Raw genomic sequence first — 19,174 nt, forward strand, 5'->3', positions numbered from 1 at the left:
CAAAACAGAGTTAAACATTCCTATGAAGAACAGATGGAAGAAGAGCAAATAGGATTTAGAAATAGCAGAAGCACAATAGATGCAATTTTCACATTAAATAGATTAGCAGATCTTATGAGAAACAAAAACAAAGACCTCTACTGCTGTTTTATTGACTTCAAACAAGCATTTGACTCAATAAAAAGAAACAAACTCATTAAAATTCTAGAAAACAGAGGGTTCAACAAATACCTATTAAATTGTGTCAAGAATTACTATTCAGAAACACAAGCAATAATGAATTACAAAAACACATAGAAACAGATCAAATAGCAATTAAAAAAAGGAGTTATGCAGGGCTGTCCATTGTCACTATATTTATTCAACCTGTACCTAAAAGAAGTAGTAGATGGACTACAGATGTGTGAAGGCATAACTGTAAATGGAAGAAATATAACACATTTAAAGTATGCTGATGCCATAGTTATCACTACAGACAACCAAGAAAAATTAGAAAATATCCTGACCAAGCTGCATCAAACAAGTAACAAATATGATATGAAAATCAATTTTAGTAAAAACAAAAACTAATGGTAATAGGAAGAAAAAGGGAAGCAATCCAAATGAAAATAGAAAAGAATAATATAGAACAAGTGAAGCACTTCAATTACCTATGATCAATGATCACTAAAGATCTAGACTATTTCAAAATCATCAAACAGAATCAATAATGGATAACAATGGGCAGACTACAAAAAATATGGAACAACAATATCTCTGAATTCTTTGCTAAAATATTTAGCAAAGAACTCAGAGATATATACCCCCCACCCCCCCCCCCCCCCACCCCCCCCCCCCCCCACCCCCCCCCCCCCCCACCCCCCCCCCCCCCCACCCCCCCCCCCCCCCACCCCCCCCCCCCCCCACCCCCCCCCCCCCCCACCCCCCCCCCCCCCCACCCCCCCCCCCCCCCACCCCCCCCCCCCCCCACCCCCCCCCCCCCCCACCCCCCCCCCCCCCCACCCCCCCCCCCCCCCACCCCCCCCCCCCCCCACCCCCCCCCCCCCCCACCCCCCCCCCCCCCCACCCCCCCCCCCCCCCACCCCCCCCCCCCCCCACCCCCCCCCCCCCCCACCCCCCCCCCCCCCCACCCCCCCCCCCCCCCACCCCCCCCCCCCCCCACCCCCCCCCCCCCCCACCCCCCCCCCCCCCCACCCCCCCCCCCCCCCACCCCCCCCCCCCCCCACCCCCCCCCCCCCCCACCCCCCCCCCCCCCCACCCCCCCCCCCCCCCACCCCCCCCCCCCCCCACCCCCCCCCCCATTTTTTTTCAGATAGAGGGCGCCAAAATCAGGACTCTAGTCTTTGTGTTGCTGCTACAATTTTGGTTAAGTACACCATGTTGTTTTAGTCTCGCGTATTGTGACAAACAGTGTTTTTGTGCTCTGAAGATGCTGGTTATAATACCAGCGAAATATCAGCATCAAGTCAATAAATTAATTATTTACTTAGTTTCTGTGTTCTATTATACCGTTAAAATAATAAACAACATTCCCTTCCACAATCCTTTTGAACCGTTTCTCAAGTATGCTTGCATAAATCTTATCAGGAACACTTAGTTTTATTTCCCTTTTTATATATATGGGCACTATGTGAGCTCTACTCGAATCATCTAGAATTCGTCCCTCTGTCCAGGCCTTCTGAACTATGCAGTGCAGCCACTGTAAGACTTTTATATTTCCATACATGATCATTTCTGGTTGAATATCATCTACTCCAGGTACCTTTTCATATTTCAGGCTTTGATGGCTTTTTCTACTTCAAGTTGGATATGTATTCCTGATTGCATGCCTGGTCAGTGTTTTTTACCACTTTGCTGTCACTAAATGTTTAATTTAGCAATTTTTCGAACTAATTACTCCATACTTTAAGGATATCTTTTTCTCTAGTTTTCATGTCACTGTTATCATCTCTAATTCCTTTTACAGCACTCTCTCTCTCCCCTCCATTTCTAAGCTTTTTCAACAACCTCCAGAATATTTTGCCACCTTCTTGATATTTATTTTCTACGTTCTTGCCAAAGTCCTCCCATGACTTTTGTTTAGCTAGTTTTACACACTGTTTAAGAGCACTTATTTGTCAGGAACTTTTGATATGCTTTCTTCTTTTCCTTCACTACCTCTTTAACTTATAGATAGAAAAATCAGAACTCCACCATGGAGTTCTGATTTTTCTATCCTTGCAAACAATCTCATCACATGCCTCTCTGGCTGAATCAATCAGTGTTTTCTTCGGGGCTTGCCACTGAATCTCCAAGGTTTGGTTTCTGTTCTCAAATGTTAATTTTTTCTTGAATAATGTTTGTGTATTTTAGTCTACAGTTTGCATCTGAGAGCTGCTCAACTTTTATTTGCTTGAAAACTCATGCATGTTCTTCTTTTCAATATTAAATTCAATTTTATCCTGCTCAGAACTAAATGGTGAACACTTCCAATTTCAAATCCTCTGTACACTCTAGTGTCCTGCACCAGTGAGAAAACATCACTATCAACAATAACATAGTCAGTGAGACTTTTCTTATTCCTTGCCTCTTCTCTCCATGTGAATTTGTGCACATTTTTATGTTGGAACGTTGTGTTAGTAGTAACCAAGCCATCTCCTGAACAGAAATCCAACAGGTGTATTTGCCATTATTATTAGCTTTGCTCTTTTCTCCTTCTGATAATCATTTCGTAATCTACTATTTAGATCCCCAACAAGGACTAATTTTTCATTGTGTCACTTGCTTTCTCTAACGCCTCATAAGATTACTCCTCTTCTACCTTAGTAGAACCTTCTGTGGGACCATAGGCTCAAATAAGTCTCATTGTCCAGTTCCCCATTCTAATATTTGCCCACATCAGTCTACTTGATATTGCCTTGCCAATCAAGAAGATTAGTCTCATAATTAGTGTTTAATACTGTGGTTACTCCTTCTTTTCTTTGATTGTCATAGCCTGAATATAACATTTTGTATTTATTTTTCAGAAAGATCTCACCAGTTTTTGTCTTTTTTGTTTCAGTCACCCCTATTGTGTCAATCTGGTTATCCAATTCTTTTGCTTGATTTCTTTGCCATTCAGGCTTCTTAAGTTGATAGTACCGATCTTGAATTCTAGTGATGTTGAGTTGGGGTGTGTTTTAGGATTTCTTCCAGTAGCTGACTTTTCACTGTTCGCCCTGGTTTCCTGGTGAAAACAATGAGGACTCTGTTTAATTGGGTGATACTCCAGCCGACATGAAATTCTGGCATGTTTTGCCATCATTTTATATATGGTTTAAGCCAATAAGAATGCAATTGGGTCAGCTAAATCCTAAATTGCCAGTCCATCCTCGTTCGTTTAGTATCCAGGTAGATATCTAATAGGATGCATCACGAGAAGGTGAGGATTAAACATTAGGTAAGAAGCCCTGTTCAATTCTCTGCATTCCTTTAAACGCATGCAGAGAATTGAATGGTGGAGGTCTCCTTTCATTTATACAGCTTTGACCCTTAAGCACTTCACTTGTGAAGTTTTATTGCTTATTTACACCTGGATGAGATAAGGATAAAAATATAGAAGTAATTTGTTCATATAATACTCCATCCAGTGAAACGCTTTACAGTCAGATCCAGAGTACAGTGAAAAAATATTGTTGTTTCAGAATATAAGTTAATTACCATGATACTTTAATTACAGACTTTTGTTTGTGAATTAAAAATATAATTTTTTGATAAGCCAGATAAACACCTGTATAATTCAGTAGAAGTGGTGCTAGACCCCCAAAGAAAGACCATAAGTTGAATTCTAGTCACTGACTAGAGGAGCTTTTACTAAACCATTTTTTGACTGGTTCCCGTGTTAGTTGATCTGTGGCGCGGGCAAGTGGGTTTGTCATCCCGTAAACTCAAGTAAATTGACTTCAAGCATGGATATGTATTCCTGATTGCATCCTTGTCATTATTTTTTACCACTGTGCTGTCATCACTGCTTGTTCCATTTAGCAATTTTTCAAAGTAATTATTCCATACAAAAGGATATCTTTTTCTCCAGTTTTCATATTATCACCTTTATCATCTCTAAAGCACTCTTTCCTCCATTTCATATCAATTTTATCATCTCTTTACAGCACTCTTTCCTCCATTTCTGAGCTTCTTCAACAACCTCCAGAATATCTTGCCACCTTCTTGATATTTATTTTCTATGTTCTTACCAAAGTCTTCCTATGACTTTTGTTTAGCTAGTTTTGTTTAGCTTTCTTACATTTGTCTCTGTATTTTCTAAGAGCACAGGCTGACTTATTTGCCTGGAACTTTTGATATGCTTTCTTCTTTTCCTTCACTGCCTCTTTACCACCAGAAAGTTCTGATTTTTCTATCCTTGCAGACAACCTCATCACATGCCTCTGGCAGAATCAATCAATGTTTTCTTCAGAGCTTGCCACTGTATCTCCAAGGTTTGATTCCTGTTCTCAAACTCTTTCATTTTTTCTTGAATAATGTTTGTATATTTTAGTCTACAGTTCATGTCTGAGAGCTGCTCAAATTTTATTCGTTTTAAAAATTTCTTACATGTTCTTTTCGATATGAAATTCAATTTTATCCTGCTTAAGACTAAATGGTGATCACTTCCAATTTCAATCCTCTGTACACTCTAGTGTCCTGCAGCAGAGAGAAAACATCACTGTCAACAATAATATAGTCAGTGAGACTTTTCTTATTCCTTGCCTCTTCTCTATGTGAATTTGTGCACATTTTTATGTTGGAACATGGTGTTAGTAATAACCATTCCATGTCCTGAGCAGAAATCCCACAAGTATTTGCCATTATTATTAGCTTTGCTCTTTTCTCCAGATTTTCCCCAAAACATTTTTGTATGTCTGACAATCATTTCCTACTCTGCTATTTAGATCCCCAACAAGGACTAACTTTTCATTTTTCATTTATCTGATGAATTTTTCATAAAATGAAAAAATCCACTAAAGCAAAAAATTCTAGAATCATCTCTAAAGCAGACAAAGAATAAGTAAACACAAAGTGAGATTATTAAGAATCTTCAGGGAGGGAATGGGGTCATCCTACATCCAGTATGAATGAATTTGTTCAGAATTTAGTTCTAGTCTGAGGTGCCTATATAATCCTATAATTGGTATCTGCTTTTTATAGACTTCTTTTTTTTTTTTTTTAAGCTAGTTACTAAGTTAGTCAATCTTTACTGCAAGCAAGTAGTAATTTCTTCTGTTGGAAACTTGGATAAACTTGCAACTCAAAAAATTAATTATAAAATTTACACTATTTCAAAACAACAGTATATACCTATTTGGGGTCATAAGATTATTATTATTGTTACACCAAGACCACATGGAGTCAAGGACTCATCTAGGAGGTCCTTTTGTCATATACAAACACTCAGCTCCTCATACCATGCCTTTAATATGCCCAAATTCTCTGCAGACACCTCACTCTCAGGCAGGGTATTCCAATCATTCACAACCCTGCATGCAAAAAACCTGCTTCTCACTCCCCTGCTCACACCTTCCTTATACAGCTTCCAGGGATTTCCTCTGGTTCTCCTCCTGATCTCCCACTGTTTGCTGTAAAACCTCCTATATAACTTGTAGGTCTCTGATTCTGTAAATTGCATCTTCTCAATCTTTTTCCTCATATTCCACATTACAGAGATCAGAAACTACTTTAGTAAGTCATTTCTGGACTCTTTCCAACATCTCTTCATCCTTTTGAAAACCAGATGACCAAATCTGTGCACAGAAGTCCATATGTCTAATCAAACCCTTATACATGGAATAAGAATCTCCATAGTTGTCTGTTATGCTCTCTTCCCTAATGACCATGAAATCAATAGTTTGGGGCTCAATTATCAGTGATGGCTGCAGGTGAAGACTGGCTACCACTGGCATTTTGAGGGTTAGTTAGTACCTAACTAGCCCTCAAAAGCTCCACATGTAATTCCCTTTGTAAATAAAGGGAATTAGAAGATTTAAAGTCTAACTTGGTATTATATTTTAATACATACTACATTGCTCCGGAAAGAGAATTTTAATCTTTGTTTAGTAAAAGAGCAATTTCTGGAATTGATGTAATTATATGTGTGAAAAACGTTTTTTTCAGATTTGTATAAATCTTTCTTTGTCTCTTGAAAGGAAACAGAGAAAGCTAGGAAATTAGGTTTAATTCACTGTGTGTTTTGCAAAATACATAGCGGCAACTGGGACTAGTTTTTCTGCTCATTTTTCTCTATACACATAGCAATATGGCCAGATGGGATGCTGATAGAAATTTTATATTTCATATTTTTCTAATTTATTGAATTATTTCCATTTTGGTTCTAATAAAGTCGTTTAAAGTCCATAGTTGTAAAATTGCAATATGGACATATTGTAGATGAAAATCAACAGATTTTAATTTTGTGGTAATTTAGACTTAGGTGTGAAATGCAATTTTTTATATATCTTGGACAGTTTTTAGAACAGAACATATTAAATTACACATCCTTTGGAAGACTTGCATATTTAAAGTCTACCAGTTTCTTTTTTTTTTCAGTTTATAATTCACAAAACTTTATAATAATATTCACCACTTTTTTTTCTTCATAAAACAATCATCAGTTTAAAATATTTTCTATTAAGATTTATAATTTGCAAGAGTTAGTTGCTGGACAAATGAAAAAGTAAAATATTGAATAAGAAGAAATGCAAGTTTTTTAATAAGTCAAAGATGCTACAGATATGATGTGATTGTTTCAGGAGGGGCTAAGGGTAAGTGTCAGTCTGAGAAGTGAGATCGGATCTTGACTATTAAGTTGAGAATTATCAAAGATAAGAGGTGGAGGGGGGGAATTAGGTGATATCTGATCACCTTGTGCTGGAAGCATATCAGATATCACCTAATCAAAGAATGTTATGCAGATAAGCATTTAGGACACTGATAGTAGATAATTTTGAACAAAAAAAAAAAAAAAAAAAAGGAGATTTCAGATCCTGCACTAACTATAGACATCACCCTTCTAAACCACTGCTATAAAATATTCATCAGGATTCTTCAAAACAGAGTTAAACATTCCTATGAAGAACAGATGGAAGAAGAGCAAATAGGATTTAGAAATAGCAGAAGCACAATAGATGCAATTTTCACATTAAATAGATTAGCAGATCTTATGAGAAACAAAAACAAAGACCTCTACTGCTGTTTTATTGACTTCAAACAAGCATTTGACTCAATAAAAAGAAACAAACTCATTAAAATTCTAGAAAACAGAGGGTTCAACAAATACCTATTAAATTGTGTCAAGAATTACTATTCAGAAACACAAGCAATAATGAATTACAAAAACACATAGAAACAGATCAAATAGCAATTAAAAAAAGGAGTTATGCAGGGCTGTCCATTGTCACTATATTTATTCAACCTGTACCTAAAAGAAGTAGTAGATGGACTACAGATGTGTGAAGGCATAACTGTAAATGGAAGAAATATAACACATTTAAAGTATGCTGATGCCATAGTTATCACTACAGACAACCAAGAAAAATTAGAAAATATCCTGACCAAGCTGCATCAAACAAGTAACAAATATGATATGAAAATCAATTTTAGTAAAAACAAAAACTAATGGTAATAGGAAGAAAAAGGGAAGCAATCCAAATGAAAATAGAAAAGAATAATATAGAACAAGTGAAGCACTTCAATTACCTATGATCAATGATCACTAAAGATCTAGACTATTTCAAAATCATCAAACAGAATCAATAATGGATAACAATGGGCAGACTACAAAAAATATGGAACAACAATATCTCTGAATTCTTTGCTAAAATATTTAGCAAAGAACTCAGAGATATATAAAACAATGATAATTCCCACAGTACTCTGTGGCTCAGAATGCTGAATCTTAAGAAAAAATAATAATAAACAATGCATTTGAAATGAAATATCTAAGAAAAATCAATAGAACAAACTGGACAGAAAGAAAAACAAATGAAAAGGTCAGAGAAGAACTTAACTTTAAAGAAACAATAATTACATCACTAAAAAAAGAGCCAACTAAGCTGGTTTGGACATGTTTCAAGAATGAACCCAGAAAGACTACCAAACATATTATTAAATGGTAGAATTGAAATTGAAAAACTGCAGTGTTTGTCATATGAGTAAGAGGAATAGACAGTGCTATCATCAGCAAAACTGTGACTAGGATTTGAGGTTAAAAAGAGAAGGTTATTTATATATATGAGGAAGAGGGAAGGTGAAAAAACAGAGCCTTGAGGAACACCTGTATTAATAGTAAAATATGAAGAGAAAATACTCTCTCTGTCAGAAAGAAGACTGGCAATCCAGTTACGAAAGGCAGATGGCATACCAAAAGATGGTAATTGATGAGAAGCTCTTGATGCCAAATTCTGTCAAATGCCTTGAAAATGGGAAGTGCAACAGCACAAGTTTCTCCAAATTTTTCCATGGTATGTCAAGGGATGGGCAGTGTAAGCAAGGAGATCTGCTGTGGATCTTTATTGTCAGAATTCATATTATTAGTCACTGATTAGTTGACAGTTTTTAAGTGTTCAAGACAACAACCAGTGATCATCCCCAGTTCAGGACCACATATCTTGAGCACATCTGGTGGGGTACCATCATTGTCAGAAACTGTTTATAATTCAGGTTCAAAATTCTTCTGATGACATTCTAGTGAATGGTTTCGGAAGCATATCTGATGCAATGTGATTTACCTTAGATGAGAACATAGGTGAGTTTAAAATACACCCAACAATTTTTGCAAGAGACCGGAAGACAGGACTGCCTTTGACACAGGTTGCGAATTTCTACATTTAGTTCTTCAAAGTTAAATTTAGCATGTTAATGATTGTTTTATGTGTTGTGGGCTCTGCTGTAGTTATATATGAAGCAGGAGCTTTTTTTTTTTGCAATCAAGCCACTGACAATATGCTTTTTTACCACCTTGACACACCTGTTGGAAAACCATGGCTTGAATGGTTTTCCAACAGGTGTGTTAAGTTTTTTCATCTGGGTGTGTTGGATCCTATCTCATCTTAACCTATACTTCGGATCCGTCAATTTATCACTACGATGTTCTTAAACAAAAATTTAAGTTGCTAGTTGATTTCTAATCCAAATATAGAGAAAATTTGTATTTATTGACTGCGCCACCCTATATCTAAATTTGTCTAAGAATTAAAGTAAAACCAACTCTCAACTATTTCCCTTTTATGTGTTGTTATTATGTATACAGGCCGAGTTTACTTATTTAATTCACCCGGTTTGGTTTGATTATTTTATGAACAGTGCAGTAAAAGAGATTCAGGCAAAGTACAACTTTAGATCAACAAAACAAACAAACATTTAATATAGGCTTATAAATCATACACTTTAGTTTAAATCAATCAATAAAGTATTACAAACATTTCAGCTCATCTGGTAATATAGTCATATAATTTCAGGCGATGGTTAATCTGTTGTCTGAAATACAGCTTTCACAAAATTCATTAACCATTTGAAAAAAAGTTCAGTGTCATAAGTTCCTGTAACCAACTACATTAATATGTTATAGTTAAGTTTCAATTACAATATAAGGGCGGCAATGCTTCTTCACAAGTATACACTCTTAAATCCACACTCCAGCTATTCTCTGCAAAAGTTACTGTTAATGTAGGGATATTTTAGGAAGAAACACACACATATCTCCGCATAGGAGTAACAAAGTTGGTTAATTCTTACCGGTAAATTTCCTTGTTCATCTACTTTGTACCTTTTATAACTATATTCACTTAAAACAATTAACAGAACTCATTAAAAACAAAACAAATCCTCTTAGTAATAACTGAATAAATTAATGGTCGTAATTCACTTAGTTAAAAGGTTCTTGCTTGGAGCAAAATGCTTGTACTATCTTTGACATTACTTGACCAATTCAGTATTCTACCAATAACTCATGAACTAAGGTAACATGCAGTAATTCTTTAACTTGAAGTTTTTATGCACAGTTGCCTATTCTTCCAGCATTTAATTAATCTTTCAGGCACTATATCTCTTAGCACAGCTATCGTTTAAATTTTACTTTGCTGCCTCTACTTATTCTCTTAGTTGCTCCGTGCTATTCTTCAAGTTTCTGTGTTTCCCTGAAAGGTTGGTCTTGAGTCAAAATCCCAACTAAATTATCGCTAGTCATCGAGTTGCTACTTTGCTATCTTCCATTGCTTTATTTGTCGTTCTGCAACTTACTAGCTAACTCGCTCCTCGACTAGTAGACCTTAGCGAGCTACTTGACTGACTCGCCGACTCGCTGTTATCTCTCCACTCGCTATTATCTCACTCTGATTCCCTGAATGAATCGTTTTGTTTGTTCTTTGCTTATATATCCCTTCTTCCTGCCGAAATTATTCTCATGCTCTACTTCTATTAAAATCCTTTTCCAGCCCTTCAATACCGATTTGCCATGACAACTAAAACAAAATATAATAAAACTGAGGCATTGCACAACGTTATACTACATACAGGAACAAATAAGGAATATTTACATTTCAATTAATATACAGTTAAAATGTTGAATACAAATTCTTATAATATTAACATAGCAATAAATAAAATAAACTTAATAATATTTTAATACAGTCTTTTCACTATTATTATATATCCTTGATTAATTATTTAATTATTAATGGAACTTAAAAGGTAGTTATATGAATTTTAATTTATAAACAAGTGATTTACATTAAATAATAATTACAAGTCTAGCTTATGTGATGGAAGATCATGTTGGATTCTGAAGTAAATATTAATTACTCAAATCTCTAAATATTCAGAATCCAACAGGTGGAATTTTGAACAGAATGGGGAATGAAGACTCTCATTCCAACATGGGTAATTTCTTTCACAGTCACAACAAGATCTGGAAATTGAAAACAGCAGTCTGACCATGGAAAAGAGGAGTAAAGGTATCAGAGACCTATTCAGTTGCATTGTTGTAGCAAAGGATAGGATGTTCTGAATGACTGAGGGGGAGGACTTTCACTGGAGATGAAACTTGTGTGAGGTTATGATCTGAATTACCAAGTAGTTTTACCTCAACAGTGTAACCTGAAAGGAGAACTGGTTAAGAGATATTCAGAGTGTTGGTTTAGGGTATTGTCAGATATTCTGGTTGATAGATGAACAGCTTATTTTAAGTCATTGCTTATAGCAAATAGCACAGCATTTTTTCCAGCTTGGTAAGTGGAAATGGAAAAAAGTTGAGATAGACTGTGGGTGATGTTTTTAGTAGTCATGCCACAAATGTTGGTGAAGTAAAAGTGTCAGATGGAATTGTGGACAAATCACCGAAGGTTGAATTGCAGAAATTCAAAGAGGTTAGAATAATTTTTCAGAATTGGGGAGTGGCAGAGACAACAGATGCAAGATACATAATGAAGAAAAGAAATCAAACAAAAGAAGAAATTCAAGATTAGGCATCTCCTAGAAAGGAATATCAGATCACACAGAAGCACAAGTACCACCTTTGTGATGGAGGGAATCAAAATGTAGTTTGTACAGTTGAGATAGACTGTAGGTGATGTTGTTACTAATGGCCTCTGAAATAAATAAACAGACTAAAATAAGAATAATAAAAATTTTTATATGGTCTACATTGAATTATGGATGTGAGACATATACATAATCCATAAACAGGAAATTGCTGGCCTTGGAGATGTGGTGCTATAGGAGAGCACTGAAGATTTCTTGGAAGGAGAAAAACACTAATGAAGAGGTATTGAAGTTAATGTGAACCAAAAGAACACTCATGGAAGACTTCATAAAGAGAAATGGCAAGATGCCAGGACACATATTGAGAGGATCAGCAGGGAAAACACTTATGGAAATATTTGAGAAAAAATTAGAGGAAAGAAGATCTCCTGTTAGACCAAGACTTCTTGGGTTGATGATGGCATAGGAATGGGCACTCTGGTGTACCATTTTTAATAAGAGTTTTAAGGGAAATTTGCTTTCTTTATAACTGCAGTGACACTTTGAGTTTAGAGTGGTGGTTAAGAGGTGAAGAGAAAGAGCAGGGGAGCATGCAGCAAGAAGAAATACTCTTAAGTTGTCCATACAGAGAACATTCAATCTCCATGCCATGAAAATGCCTTGATAGTCCCCCCCACACACACACACTACTTCATGGCATGGTATAGTCTGGGAAATAAATGGCAGTGAAATTATGCATCAGCTGATCAGAATGCCACTTAAATGCATTGCCGCCATTTTTCTGCTTTACTGCTGTATCCTCAAAGTTGGGGAGGTTCTGGACATCTACAGTGCTTGGCATGCTTTGCACTGCATGTTAGATTTTTTTTTTTTTTTTTTAATATCTGACCCACACATGAAAGGTCACAGGACCTATAACAGATCAGTGCCTTGTGTGTGTGGGCATACAAATTGGGGAATAGAAGACATCTATGCAGTGGAACACTAACTCTGTGGAACAATCATAGCATCAATCAGTTTAGCCTACAGATAAGGTGTTGATGTTTTACCTTGCAATGAATGTCTATATCAATGATATGACTAGCTAATTACAGAAATAGATCCATTTGATTAAGTTTTTTATCTTGCATATTTCTGTGATAGCTTACAGATATTAGTAAGGTATGTTACATTTACATGAAAAATTTGAAAAACAAAATTCACAAATAATAAATTACTTGCCAAAAAAAAAAATAATAAAAGTTGCCATTCTGAAGTAAATATGATTATTTTGTCCAGATCAAAGAATTTACCGGAATCATCTGTAGACATTAGCTGCAACAAGGTAATACAAGAGGTGTATGGAATCAAATACTGTGATTCAGCTAGTACAAGCACAATGATGTTTTCTACCCAGAAGTATACTTCCAATGAAATTTTAAGGCAGATATTTAACCTTGATCATTTGGATCAGCCCACTGAATTATCTTCAAGGATTAGTTCATATATTGTAATTCTTATAGGTAAGTTGATTGCTTCATAAATACTTAAAACATTTCAAAACAAATTGTTTGGTTACTGTTGAAAAAACAAAAAAAAAAATATAGATAAATCCTTAATGTACATTATCATTCGATAAGTAAAAATGAGGTTTAAAATAACAGGGGAGGGAAGGAAAAAGCAATTTCCCATTACATTAGAATAAAACACTATCAGAATCTATTATTGAATTTTAAATCTAATAGTATTAACAGTATAAACATACTTTAAGTTAAGGGGATAATAAATCCTCATTATTTTAAAGCTGGATACGAAACTCAGAGATCGAAATCTAAGAGTTTCATGCTGAAGAACTATCGGCGAGTCCAAGCGTAAGTCAGCACCTGGGTGGTACAACACTAGGGCAACTTGTGTCAAAGGTGGAGCAAGCTCCGTCACTATCCTTAATATTTTCTCATAATGTAAAATGCAACTCCTAGGAGATGTATTACTGTTTTACATTATGAGGAGAGGTCACTACCCAGACCGGTTTTGAGCTTTATTGAGGTCTCATCAGTGAGTAGGTAAACCTGGAATACCAAGGTTTAAGTGAACCAGTCTGGCAATTCGTTAGTAGGGGTATATGTAAGTTCGGTTCACTTAAACATTGGTATTCCAGGTCTACCTACTCACTGATGAGACCTCAATAAAGGTCGAAACCAGTCTGGGTAGTGACCTCTCCTCATAATGTAAAACAGTAATACATCTCCTAGGAGCTGCGTTTTACATTATGAGAAAATATTAAGGATAGTGACAAAGCTTGCTCCACCTTTGACACGAGTTGCCCTAGTGCTGTACCACCCAGGTGTTGACTTACGCTTGGACTTGCCAATAGTTCTTTGGCATGCAACTCTTAGATTTTGATCTCTGAGTTTTGTATCTGGCTTTAAAATAATGAGGGCTTTATTATCTCCTTAACTTAATTTACGCCGCTGGAAAAATAGCCTCTTGGCTCTTTGTTATAGTATAAAGATACATTAACTAGCCTGAGAAATTAAGATGAGCATCTTAGTGGACCATGTCCAGTATACCACTAGATGTTATTATTGTTATTATGTGGGGCATCTCCATGGAGTGAATTATTTACACAGTGCCTATCATACCTCTCCTTAAATTCATTCAGTGTCTAGACATTCACAACTACCTCTGGCAATCCATTCCACTCATCAACCACTCTCCAAGCAAAGAACCTAATCCACATACACCTTTACTAACCACACTCTCAGACAACTTCCAGTTGTTACCCCTTTTTTCCCCATATTCCTCATGTAATGAAAAATTTCTTTTGTGTCAAGCTTATAGAATCCCTTTAGTAACTTATAAGTTTATCTTCTCTCCTTCACTCAATTCTCAACATCCATGTTGAACAACCACCCCCTCTGCCTATCTCCTATTATTTTTGGCTTTAAATCATCTGCTATCATCCACAGTACCCGTCTCCCCTGCTTAACCTATGTATCAATTTATTTGCTATCAGTGCCACCTCCTCGATTCCCCTCTATCTTAGCTTGGCAGGAGACTTACAATCTCCACCTTCTCACTTATTTTTACTTCATCTCTCAACTCCTTCATATTCTCCCTCATAGAATACTTCTTGCTTCTCGGATCATCAGTGCTGACCAAGAGAATTAGTTCTTTTGCGTTACCTTTTTGCATTCCATGGCATGACTATCATCATTGATTTTTGCAGTAGGGAAACATGATTTTGTTACACTTTTGTTAATTATGCCTTTGATCATGAAGTCTCTGTACATAATTTTCTCCTTACCTTGTTTTTCCTCATTTGTTCACATGATCTTGATTTTTACTTTGGACCACCTGCTTCTTTCTCATCTTCGCCCTACTAATCTTTTGCTGCTTCTTCTGTAACTTTTTAATTTTTTGCTTTGTCCTGTGAAGTAAAACATGTAATTGCACTATTTCCTTATTTAGGTCTGTTTCGTTTTCCTGTATTTCCACTGTAGCACATTCAGTATTAATTCTGACAGTAACATTTTCCATTCTTCTGTTGATACTGTCTATTCTACTAACATTCACTTTGTTCTTGCCACCTAACTGGCACTCATTGTCAAAACACTTAATACACACTCGTTCACCAATTTCACTCGCCTTCCATATGTCCTTTAATTTTCACGACAAATACATCTTACACACATTGCACTGTACAGTATCATGTAAATTCAAATCACCCAACAATGACATCTTTGCTGCCATTGGCATTATACTGACAATATCCTATTTAAACAAAAATACAAAGTTTAATTACAAACTAAATAACTCAATCAATCACACACCCATATGAAACCAAAATTACAGTGAGTTAACCTAATATTATTAACTAAAACATGACAAAGACTTATTCATGTTTTAGTTAATGCAATGCACCCTCTCACTGCAAAATTGTTGTACCTCTATAATGAATAGCGTAGATTTTTTTTTGCTTACAGAATAGATGTGCACTTAGTTTACATGTTCAGAGAATTTCAAAAATTATTTTGTCAGAGATTAATTATACAATATCGGCAACAAACATTCGGCTTCTTTTCACAAGAAAAATATTTTTATAGAATAATGTTTCTTGATGTTATTTATTTGTTTATTCATTATCTTATTTGTTTTCAGGTATTACTACTGTGGTGCTTGATTTGGTTTTAGTAGTCTTCCAAGAGGCATTAAGTAATATGAATATCCTTGTCATTGTTAGTATTGTTGTATTGTTTCTACTAATGGTCACATGTTTGCTATTACTGTCACGCCAACCAGTTAACCCAAAGAAGATAGCATTCAAGGTATTGTTACATATGATATTAATTTTAGTAAAGTTTAATAGTTTTCAGAGAATTAGGTATTTTAAAATAAACTAACAATCATAGGAAATAATTTAACTATAAAATAGTCCAATAATACTTTATTATTATGCAGATATCTCCATGGAGTCAGAAGACTCATTGTGGGGATCCATTGTTATATTGGATTAGTTTGAGATCCATTGTCTTATTGCACTTATAGCAGTATTTGTGTCTATTTTATTAAGTGCTTGGAAATGAGGTAATCATTTTTTATAAATGATTACCTCATTTCCAAGTGTGTGATGTGATTTAAGGTGTAATGGCTACATGGTGATACTTTGGAACTTTGCAAAGGTGTCCATACCCATTTGATTACATCAGATGGATATTGACATGAAGCTGGTGATTTGGATAAGAGGAGGGATGTTGGGAGAGATACCAGACAGTGGTTTATTTGGGAGCAGAGTCCTGTAGAAAGATTATGACTAGTGGTGTGCCACACAGCTCTGTACTTGGTCTGCTACTATTTAATTTCTTCATTGATGATATAGGAAATGATCTGAGGGGATATATTTTGTTGTTTGCAAATGATACAAAATTAGGTAGAGCAACTGTCAATAAAGATTATGTTGGTATTTTAGGATGATTTTGAATACACTGGCAGTATGAGCAAAGGAGAATGGATGTCAATTTAATGTGGCAAAGTGTAAGGTTATGCATTTTGGAGTGAAAAGATTACCAGCTATGTACTACATTGATGGAACTGTACTCCAGGCAATTAATGAAGCCAGGGTGTTGAAGTTCAGAGGGCATATTGCAAAAGTGGCTTAAACAACTCATAGGATTACTTAGTTATTGAAGAATACCCTGACATGCAGAAATAAGCAGGTTACTAAGCCTCTTTATAAGAGTTTGATAAAACCTCATCTGGATTACTGTGAACCTTTATTCACAGTAATCCAGCTTTACGTCACCTTTATGGTCATCTGGGTTTCTTGAAAATGGACACAGTGATGCGGATTCAGAGGGAAGTGGCCAAGATGGTGGCTGGCCTGTGTGATTCTCCATATGAGGAGAGATTGAAGTTTTGTGGGTTACAGAGGCTAGTTGATTGACAGATAATGAAGGATATGATAGAGACATATTCCTTGGGAATGGGGGTTATAGGAATGATGTGGAGAAAATATTTTGTCCATAAATAATGTGAGGAAAACTAGAGATCATCCATAGATATTGAGTAAGAGTGCAGTTAGCAAAAAAAAAAAAGTGTGGACTAGATTTTGTTGCTTGGAGAGTGGTGAATTAGTGGAATAGATTGCCAGTCAATTCAGTAAATGATTTCAAGGCAAAATATGACAAGTATTGATAATTAATGTTTTTGAAATGGACCTCCTCCAATGATTCAACAGACTCCATTGAGGTGTCTATATGTAATAATAATAATCATTATTATTATAATCTTATGTTTCTTAAAGGTTATTATAAATCTTTGAGTAGAAATTATATGTAAGTAATTATTTATCATTATATATATATAATATAAAGAAAAAAGTGATCAGCATCCTCTTGATCAACGCAAGCAAGAAGGATGACTAGTATGGTAAGGAAGGCGAAATCAAACAATGAGAGGGAATTAGCCAAACAGACCAAATTAACCTAAAAGATTTTTTTTTGTTGTGTAACAAGTAAGAGGAAAAATGACTATGATAGAATGACTTTAAACAGTGCTCATGGTAGGAAGGTGACTGAACCAAAAGAAATAGTTGAGTTGTTGAGTGATTATTTTGCAAAGGTGTATCATCCAGTTGCTGGTGTTACAGAGATGCATATTAACATTGAGGTAGATGAACAGGAAGTGTTCAGCATATCAAAAAATATGAATATCAATGTGCAAGAGAATTGGCATTACCCCTGTTGAAGTTGTTCAATCTAAGTGTCATCTCTGGCAGGGTTCCAAAAGAGTGGAAAGAGGATAAGATAGTACCCTTGCATAAAGGTGGCTCCAAGAAGTAGTAAAATCAACAGACCAATTAATATATCGAGAGTGGTTGTTAAAGTATTGGAAAAGTAGGTCAAAGGTAAAATACAGCATTGGGTAGATAGGGATGCAATACTTTATAGTGGGCATCATGGCTTTGTAAAGGGTAAGGTCCAGTCTTAGTAACTTATTCACATTTTATAATAAAGTGACAGCAGAACTGGATAAAGGTAATGGCTACACCATGATACTGCTAGATTTTGCCAAGGCACTTGACAGAAAACCACATTGAAAACTATTACAAAAAATGGAGAGGATGGGAATGGATATGAGGCTAGTAGTATGGATAAGAGGATGGCTGACAGACAGACACCAGAGTAGTATATGATGGAGCAGAGTCTAGGAGAATGATGGCGACTAGTGGAGTACCTCAGGGTTTGGTACTAGGGTCACTACTCTTTAGTTTGTATATCAATAACATAGGGAAAGATTTAAAACATAGGGAAAAACTAAAAAATGTGTGATTGGCAGAGGTGTAAGACAGGGATGCTGCCTGTCACCAACATTCTTCAATATATTTGCAGAAGAAATGATAAAAGAAGCATTTGATGAAGAGAAAAGAGGAATCACTATTGGAGGAAGAACAATACAGAATATTAGATTCACAGATGATCAAGCAATATTAACTAATGCTGAAGATGAACTACAGTACCTAATGCAAAAATTTGAAAGTATATGCAAGAAATATGGTATGAAAATTAACACAAAGAAAACAAAAGTGATGAGAGTCTCCAGGAAGTGTCAAGGTGATGATGAATGGAGAGAGTGTAGAGCAAGTGAGACAATACAAATACCTTGGTAGTATAATACAAGAAAATGGAAAATGTGACATGGAAATAAAAGAAAGAATTAACAAAGGAAAATATGCATTTTATAGCAAGAAAAATTGGTTTATTAATAAAATGAATGAAAATTTAAAGAAAAGGCTTATTAAGTGTTATATTTGGAGTATGACCTTATATGGGTCAGAAACATGGACATTTGGGAAGAAAGAAGCTAAAATGTTGGAAGCATTTGAAATGTGGTTATGAAGAATGGAGAAAATAAAGTGGACTGAAAAAATCGCCAATGAAGAAGTATTACGAAGAGTTAAAGAAGAAGGGAATTTACTAAAGACCATAAGAAAAAGAAAGCATAACTGGATAGGACATGTATTAAGAGGAGACAGCCTACTGAAAAGAATGATAGAAGGGAAACTTGAAGGAAAGCGACCAAGAGGAAGGAGACAACTAATGATGCTTGATGATATAATGAGCACAAGAGGATATCAAGAAATAGAGGAAATTGGAGGAAGAGAATCTGCTGAGATATACCATTGGATCTGTCTAGAAGCAGAACACTG

At 35.8% G+C, this 19,174-nt stretch overlaps 1 protein-coding gene across 1 annotated transcript in view; it reads left to right on the forward strand.

Annotated features, from left to right (window-relative positions):
- Positions 1-19,174, forward strand: part of LOC150109336 (high affinity cationic amino acid transporter 1-like) — a 219,679-nt gene that overhangs the window by 154,370 nt on the left and 46,135 nt on the right. The window contains exons 11-12 of the mRNA XM_090402146.1: positions 12,766-12,989; positions 15,628-15,794. Of these exons, the coding sequence (XP_090258272.1) occupies positions 12,766-12,989; positions 15,628-15,794 (391 nt within the window). The remainder of the gene's footprint in view (positions 1-12,765; positions 12,990-15,627; positions 15,795-19,174) is intronic.

This window comes from Typopeltis vanoorti, chromosome 2 (assembly GCF_054136105.1).
Source record: "Typopeltis vanoorti isolate ZY-2024b chromosome 2, IOZ_Tvanoo_1.0, whole genome shotgun sequence".
NCBI lineage: Eukaryota > Metazoa > Arthropoda > Arachnida > Uropygi > Thelyphonidae > Typopeltis > Typopeltis vanoorti.